This window comes from Triticum dicoccoides, chromosome 5B (genome assembly GCF_002162155.2).
Source record: "Triticum dicoccoides isolate Atlit2015 ecotype Zavitan chromosome 5B, WEW_v2.0, whole genome shotgun sequence".
Lineage (NCBI taxonomy): Eukaryota > Viridiplantae > Streptophyta > Magnoliopsida > Poales > Poaceae > Triticum > Triticum dicoccoides.
The window spans coordinates 430,628,267-430,636,947 of record NC_041389.1 but is presented as its reverse complement, the minus strand read 5'-3'; the positions used below and the strand labels follow the sequence as shown (position 1 = coordinate 430,636,947).

Genomic DNA, 8,681 nt, shown 5'->3' with positions numbered 1-8,681 from the left:
CCAATGGGAGGGGGCAAACCAGCCCACTAAGGGTCTGTGCGCCCCCACACCCTTTCCCACGTTGCTTGGGGAGGTGGGGCGCCTCCACCGGACTTGGGAGGCAAGCCTCCACCTGCTTGGCTTGAGGGGCAAGTCTCCCTAGGGTTTCCCTAGGGAGATCCAATCTGCCCTGGCCGCCGCCCCCTAGGGAAACCCTAGGGCGCCTCCACCTCTTCCCTTACCTCTATATATAGTTAGGAGGTGGGAGGGCAGCCGTGACCTTTTCCCTGGCGCAGCCCCTCCCTCCTCCAACACTTCCTCCTCCTCCGTAGTGCTTGGCGAAGCCCTGCCGGAGAACCACGAGCTCCATCACCACCATGCCGTCGTGCTGTCGGAGTTCTCCCTCAACTTCTCCTCTCCCCTTGCTGGATCAAGAAGGAGGAGACCTCCCCGTGCTGTACGTGTGTTGAACACGGAGGCACCGTTGTTCGGTGCTTAGATCGGAATCAACCGCGATCTGAATCGCTACGAGTACGACTCCTTCATCCGCGTTCTTGCAACGCTTCCGCTTAGCGATCTTCAAGGGTATGAAGATGCACTCTCTCTCTCTCTCTCTCTCTCTCTTGTTGCTAGAATCTCCATAGATTTCTGCTACGTTCCCCAACACATACTGCCCACGGCCCTCACGCCGCGGGGGCGATCTTGGGATGTGAGCTGACTGAACCGTGTCTGCTGCAACGGATCTGCTATGAATCCTATTCCGTGACTGAGATACTGCTGTGTTTTGCTCTCCTGCTGCCCGGAGCAAGGCCCGGATCTGCATCAACCCTCGGCCAGCTTCCGACTGGGAAGGTTGGATCAACTCTGCTATTCGGGCCGCAGCAGTGAGATATCGAATCGGAGTGTGGTATACCTTAGGTGGAGGCAGAAAAAGTTGTCATCGACTGGACTCATGGATCCGCTCCTGAGCGCGCTCGTCGAGAGCAAGCCGAAGGTTATCCAGTCGAGTGCGCTCAGCCAAATTAACTAGGCGCACCTCCTCCAAGGCCCGAGCCTCGGGGGTTTCTCCAACGATGGGCGTGTGGAGTGCATCCATGTTGCGGCGACAAAGTTCTTCCCTCTGCTGCGAAGAGAGGGGTTCGGGTCGGTATTCCTCGTGGACGCGCGACGGATCGCTGCCCCCATCTCCGCGGTCTTCACGGCGGAAACCGTACGGGCTGTGAGGCCCGTCGACCATCAAGACTTCAGCCTCAGGGTCGCTGCTATTGCATTGGGATGCGGTCTCTGCGGAGCCAGTCGACAAGTCGAACAGGCCATGGAGAGTTTTGTCGGGCTCGATTGCCGCGACTTGATGGGTGGTCGAACGTCGAGCCACCACGTGTTTCATCCACCGCTGAAGCCGCGATCGACCGGACCGCTTGCAGCGACGAACAGCGGGGAGTGAAAACACCATCGGAGTTGACTGATACTGAGTCGACGGCTGCCGAAGGAGAACGCCGCGAACGCACGCACGGAAGTGCGTTGCTCCTCGGAAGGGGAGCACCTCAACGTCCAGGGGAGCTTCTTGAAGCCACGCGGAGTTGTCGGCGACGAAAACGAGCACGCCGAGACGGATCTCGCGGCCCTTAGCCAATCCGCCGCCGGAAACCATGACAGTGACGATCGGTAAAACTTGCAACTTCACCAGCAAGTCGCTAAGATACCTGCCCCACGGTGGGCGCCAACTGTCGTGGTCCTAAGACTGACAGTAGAAAGGGGGGTAGGTATGGATAGGCAAGATCTCATCTATGGTGAAGGTGTACAAAAGAGGTTTACGAGTTCAGGCCCTTTGCGGTGGAAGTAACAGCCCTACGTCTCGGTGCCCGGAGGCGGTCGATTGGATTATGTGTGTGATATTACAGGGGGTGCGAACCCTTGTCCCAGAGGAGGGGGGTGGCTTATATAGAGTGCGCCAGGACCCTAGCAGACCTCCATTACTGGTAACGCCAGCCTTAAGTGTTGTTAATGCTTATAAAGACTACGGAGTGAACGTCCGACCGTTGCGGTCTCTTCTGACTTCTGGTCTTCGATAGGTCGAGTGACTTTCCGTATGGTCGAGTGACGGTAGGGAGGAAGACCTCCGAGTGACATGGCCGTTGAGTGGATTGCACTCGACGTATTCGACTTGTGTTCTCCTGTCGTCTCTTGGCCCTTTTATCTTCTAGGATAGTGACCTTGGGTAGGACGTACAGGTCAGGCCTATGACCCTACCTCAGGTCTGTATCCTCATCACCAGGCCGCGTGGGCTGTCCATGTGGAGCCCACGAGCGTCGCCTTGCGTAGATTCTTCTGCCAAAAATTCAGATATGTTCCATAAAAAGTCCACAAGAAATTCAGGTCATTCGGGCTCCGTGGTTTTTTCACCTAAAAATCCAAAAAACAATAGAAAACGGGAACTAGCCTTTGGCACTGCGTTAATAGGTTAGTACAAATAAAAATAATATAATTTATTGCCAAAAATATGTAAAAGTGGTATAATAATAGCATGAAACAATCAATGATTACAGACACGTCTATCAATATAGACCACAAAGAACTTGTTGACGACCTTTTAAATAGTGTACCATCAATGGCTTAGAGACTTTTGATTGCGATCATGGATCACTTCCTAGTCGCAGGGTCGTAGTGATTTTGCTCATGGTAGAAATCATACACAATTTGTCGAAAAGCTAAGCCTTTTTACCCCGTGCCTTGACGCGGATCAACACTTTTGCCCAACCGCACCAAAACAATTCACCCTCTTTGTTTGAGTACAACCAACCCCTCTTCTTTGCATCTGCATCAGGCACGACCGACTGCTCGGTGTCTGTCAATGTCTCTTGCTCCAGCTGTGGCGTGTAGTGGTCATTGACTTGTTCATCTTTCTGGTTGCCGCCATGGTGGATGGTGCTCATCACCGCCTCGTCGGTGGCCGCCGCCGATCTTGGTAGAGGCATAGCGCCAAACACTGATCGGCCACCATCGGACGAGGGCTCCTCTAATCGAAACCATGACCGGACCAATGCTTGCAACTCTGTGAACAAATAGTCATTTTTGAGATAGATAGTGGAGGGTGGCCGGAGGCGAAGCTGAAGGAGACGCCAGAGTCCTGGGATGATTGCTATGTGTCGGGCTAACCGTATAGATGCCGACGTAGTAGTACGATGGATTGTACCGGACAGGCCAGGGTGGCGATTCCCCGAGCATAACTAGCATGACAGTCCGATGTGTAGGAGGAGCTCCAGCCTGAGCGGCCACATGCGCCTTCTTCTTCACCCTCTCCATCATGCGCCGCTCTCACCGTTGTACGAATGCGGCCGCGCGATTGGGCTCTTGGTCCAGTGAAACGAATAACCTCGTGATGTAGCGAGACGAAGAACCTCGTGATGGGCTCCGGTGGATCTATTGCGGTGGCGGCGGACTGTCGAACGATCCAGAACGGACCGGGTGGCTTCTATCGCGGCGGAGGGGACATGATTTGGCCCAGAAATAATGGGGGATTGCAAATTTTGCGAGCTCTGAGTGTCTTCTTTTTGGTTGGTCCAAGGTGTCGGACACCGATGCGGGATTTCGAACGAGTATAATAGAGCCAGCACTGATCTTCCACGAGTATAATTTCACGAATCTACTTTTACGAAGGTTTTAAGTCACGGCACGAGTATAATAGAGCCAACACCGATCTTCCACGAGGGGCCGGGGATGGATTCTTCAGTGGTAAATATAAAAAATGCTACACGTACGGCTTCTTACGGGGCTGCTACGTACCCTTCCATAAATTCATAAATGCCCTCCCTGATTTTCACCTGTGTGGGGCCGCGCCCACACCCTTCATCCAATTAAAGCCTGCCATTTCAGAAATCATCCCGTAAACTCATGTAAGTCTTTGTACGTCTAGCAAAGGTCGGTAAATATACTTTCAACTGCAATTTTGGGTTCCTTGCGCTCTTTTTAACGCGCACAGGTAGGTGCACATATATACGGAGCAAACATGCAGGGGCTCATTACGTTGCCCGCAACACAGCATCGTCAGTGAAGATTTTGCCTTTGCAGCAGTGAGAAGATGAGCATGCTCATGTCTTTCCCGCACGGTCTCGCCATGCCGGCACAGGCCCATCCAAGCTGGTAGGTACACGAAGGCTCTCTTCCTCACACACACATGCACGCGATGTGGTGAGCAAGCGGATGAAATGGAATCGTTTATGCATGCAGGTGCAGGAGCCGGGCTGCGGCGAGAGCTGGGAGATGGGCCTGCAAGTCCACCGCGACAGCTCATTTCGACAACGCGGTGACGGGGATGCGGCCGCAAGAGCAGGCGGAGGCGGAGGTGGCGCGGACTCTGAACCTGAGCGGGTGGGTGGAGAAACAGGTTCTGCCGCTGCTCACCCCGGTGGAGGACGCGTGGCAGCCCAGCGACCTGCTCCCCTGCTTCTCCCTCACTTCAGCTGGCCGCTCCGCCGAGCAGCAGCCGCCGCCGTCGATGATGATGATGACGACGGAAGAGCTCCAGGACCAAGCCTCCGGCGTGCCGGACGACGTGCTGGTGTGCCTGGTGGGCAACATGGTAACGGAGGAGGCGCTGCCGACGTACATGTGCGTGGGAAACCGGGTGGCGGGCTGCAGCGACGACACGGGCTGCAGCGACCTGCCCTGGGCGCGCTGGATCCGCGGATGGACGGCCGAGGAGAACCGCCACGGCGATCTCCTCAACCGCTACCTCTACCTCTCCGGCCGTGTCGACACGCGCCAGGTCGAGCGGACCGTCCACCACCTCCTCCGCAACGGCATGCAGATGCTCAGGCCGTCCAGCCCCTACCACAACATCGTCTACGGTTCCTTCCAGGAGCGTGCCACCTTCATCTCCCATACCCACACCGCCAAGCACGCCGCGCGCCACGGCGACCGCTGCCTCGCCAAGATCTGCGGCGTCGTGGCCGCCGACGAGAAGCGCCATGAGACGGCCTACACCAAGGCGGCCGCCAAGTTGTTCGAGCTCGACCCGGACGGGATGGTGCGGGCGCTGGCCGCCGTCCTGCGGGACAAAATCACCATGCCTGGCCAGCTCATGACCGATGGCCGCGACGCTGACCTGTTCGAGCACTTCTCGGCGGTCGCACAGCGCACCGGGGTGTACACGGCAAGGGACTACGGCGACATGGTGGAGCACTTCGTGCGGAGGTGGAGGGTGGCGGACCTCGCCGGGGGGCAGCTGTCCGGCGAGGGGCGGCGCGCGCAGGAGTACGTGTGCGGGCTGCCGCGAAAGATCCGGCGGGTGGAGGAGCTGGCCCACGACCGCGCAATCAAAGCCGCGAAAGAGCCCGAGTTCGCAAGGTTCAGCTGGGTCTTCGACAGGTCTGTCTGCATCAGAGCCTGATCCAACCGTCCATCTACTAAATTTCACCCCTAAAAATATCTACTCCAAGGCCATGAATAAGAAGCAGCAGTATCATGATCGTCGTCACAATCAGTCTAGAGTACTCTGTTCTGTTGCATAATAAGTACTCCCTCTGTAAACTAATATTCTAAACGCTCTTATATTAGTTTACAGAGGGAGTACTCCTGTAGTACTATTGATTGGAGTTGAGTCATTGAGTCGAGCTGGTTAATTAGCTGCAACCTATGCAAAATGTGTGTGTTTGTTTCTGGAAGCTTGTGCTAGTCTGGTATTGCCAAGTTTATGCAGTACGTACGTGTACTCTATATGATTCTGTGTGAAGTGATGATAATGTATGTTTTTTTAAGCAAAAGTGATGATAATGTATGTGTGAGGCAGTGTGTGCATTTCTCTTTTTTGTGTATGTATTTTTTTTGAAACAAAAGAGGTTTCCCTCCGATTTCATTAATGAAACCATAAAGAACACAAACCAGGGACACTCCCGTCTAGCCATCGGGTTCGAAATGACAACATTTTTAATCTAAGCTAAAGACTACTAGCCGCAGGGAAATACAAAAGACATGCATCGCTTACATTAGTTTCAGTTATTATTCTCCCCCAAGTTCAAGATTACATGGCGTAAACAGGAAGAAGACATGATCCTTTTGAAGATAGCTGGAGTCATCCTCCCAGCCGCCGTACGCCAAGTCTCCATCCCTGTGCCACCTTATATATCTCACTTGCCACTCGCTTGATTAGTTTTGCTCCCAGCTGCAGTAGTTTTTGTTCCGGCTTTTTTCTCTGCAAAACCGACAACGCTTCCCACCAAAACTAACCTTTTCTCAGTTTTTTTAAAGGTTTTCAACCACCCACCCAAGTAGTCATTTGAGTTTATTGGGGTTGTTCTAAGGTCCAAAGCACATTTGATCAAACTCCAGACCAATCTAGCCGCTGAACACTCAAAGAAAAGGTGATCAATGTTTTCTTCTTGCCCATAATATACACACTCTTTTCCTCCCTTCCATCCTTTTTTGATCAAATTGTCTTTGGTCAAAATGCTTCTTCTAGTAAACAACCAAAAGAACATTTTAATCTTGGCTGGAATTTTAATTTTCCACGAGAATTTGTGTGGGAATCCCACACCATCATTGATCAGAAAGGAGTATAAAGACTTAACAAAAAATATTCTGTTTTTAGTGAGCATCCAAAGGGGCTGGTCTTTCCCCCCCATGCATCCTCACCTCCTCACATCTTGTTTTTAGGCTATTCCATAGTTCTATCGTTTCTCTGGTCAAGGTTCGTCTAAAACTAAATCCTTGCCACCCTCTGTTAATAGCATCTGCCACTGAAATGTTGTGATCAAAGCTAATATTGTATAGTCTAGGGTATAGATCTTTTAGAGGTTTAGATCCCACCCACCAATCCTCCCATAATCTAGTCTCATTCCCATCTCCCAGTTTTTTCTTGACATGTTGAAAGTATTTTTTTACTCCCATTAGACTGCTCAAAAACTGGGAGTCTCCAGGCTTCCTTTTTATTCCAGATAAACACTTATTCTGAACATATTTGTTTCTCAAAATATTCACCTAGGTTCCTGATTCAGTTTCCATTTTCCAGAGCCATTTAGCCAACAATGATTTATTCATGATTTCTAAATTAATAATTCCAAGCCCCCCATGTTCTTTTGGTAGGCAACTTGTTTTCCAGTTAACCAAATGATATTTTTTTCTTATTTTCATCTTCTTGCCACACAAGTCTAGCTCTGAAGAAATCTATTTTTTTCCTGACTCCAACAGGCAAGGGGTAAAAGGACATCATAAAAAGAGGAATGTTGGTAAGACATGCTTGTACTAGAGTCACTCTCCCAGCCATGTTCAACAGTCTGCCTTACCAACATGCACATCTTTTCTCAGTTTTTTCTGTAACTCCCTTCCAGAATTTGTTTCCTAGTCTAATATCAGCCACCGGTAGTCCTAGATATTTAATGGGCATCTTTCCCACCTCACATGTAAAGATCTCTTGATATATATCAGTCTTGTTTACAGCCTCTCCAAATAAGAAAATTTCACTCTTATGAAAGTTAATGGTCAGTGCAGACATTTGTTTAGAAGCTGTTAAAATGAATTTCAAATTCTTTGCACTTTCCTCATCATCTTGTAGCAGGAAAATTGTATCATCTGCATATTGCAGCATATTGACTTCACAATTATTATACCCTGAGAGTACCCCTTTCACAAACCCCTCCTGCATAGCTTTGTCTAAGATTATAGCCAATGCATCAGCAGCTATGTCAAATATTAGGGGTGACAGGGAATCTCCCTGTCTCAGCCCTTTGAAAGTTTTAAAATATGGCCCAATAATATCATTTACTTTAACCCCTACATGCCCCCACCATAGTGTGCATTACCAAGTCACACCATTGATCGGGGAAGTTTTTTAACTTCATCATCTTATACACGAAAGGCCATTTGATCTTATTATATGCTTTTTCAAAATCTACCTTGAAGAGCAGAGCACTTTGTTTCTTTTTATGTATTGTAAAGCTTCATGCAACACCACAACCCCTTCCATAATATATCTCTCTTTTATGAATGTTGTCTGGTTTGAAGAGATTATTGGCCTAATGACCTTGCTGAGTCTATTCATTAGTGCTTTTGTTATTATCTTGAAACTCACATTAAGTAAGCATATTGGTTTGAATTTCTGTATTTGTTTAGCATCTTTAACCTTGGGTACTAATGTAATAATTCCATAATTCAACCTAGAAATGTCCAGGTTTCCAGAATGGAAATCATCAAGTAAACCCTTAAGGCCCCATTTAATTAATTCCCAGAAATTCTGGTAAAATTCTACAAGCAGACCATCTGGACCAGGGCTTTTATTTTTCTCCACATTGAAAACCACCTCCTGTAGCTCTTGCATACCGAAGGGCTCAATTAAAGTTCTAGATTGTTCTTCTAAGATGCCAGGAGCATCTTGAATGTTTAAGTTCACAATAGAATTTTCAGGTTGACCAAATAGGTCTTTATAGAAGTTTGTGATGTATTTAACCAGTTCCTCATCCCCTTCAGTCTCTCCCTCAGCCTGGCTCAGGGAGAATATTCTATTTTCCTTCTCCTCCCATTCACCTGAGCATTGTAATATTTAGTGTTGTTATCCCCATCTTTGATCTCCCTGTCTTTGTATCTTTGTAACAATTTTATTTCTTCTTGCTTCACCAGTCTCCCTAATTGAGTTCTCAACTCTTTTTGCTCATTTCTGTCACAGGCAGATAATCCCAACACCTCTGCTCTTTTGTCAATCTCATCAAGTT

The 8,681-nt window shown here is 49.6% G+C and overlaps 1 protein-coding gene across 1 annotated transcript; it reads left to right on the top strand.

The window, feature by feature from the left end:
* The first annotated feature begins 3,984 nt into the window (after positions 1-3,984).
* LOC119310007 (acyl-[acyl-carrier-protein] desaturase 4, chloroplastic-like) lies at positions 3,985-5,784 on the top strand. Its single transcript, XM_037585878.1, has 2 exons — positions 3,985-4,119; positions 4,207-5,784. Exons 1-2 carry the CDS (start codon positions 4,058-4,060, stop codon positions 5,366-5,368), a joined length of 1,224 nt encoding a protein of 407 aa, XP_037441775.1. The 5' UTR covers positions 3,985-4,057; the 3' UTR covers positions 5,369-5,784.
* The last annotated feature ends 2,897 nt before the right edge of the window (positions 5,785-8,681 follow it).

Coding starts and splice junctions, on each gene's coding strand:
- LOC119310007 (XM_037585878.1), top strand. CDS start 4,058: ATGAGCATGCTCATGTCTTTCCCGCACGGTCTCGCCATGCCGGCACAG. Junction 4,120..4,206: donor GCACAGGCCCATCCAAGCTG/GTAGGTACACGA, acceptor TTATGCATGCAG/GTGCAGGAGCCGGGCTGCGG.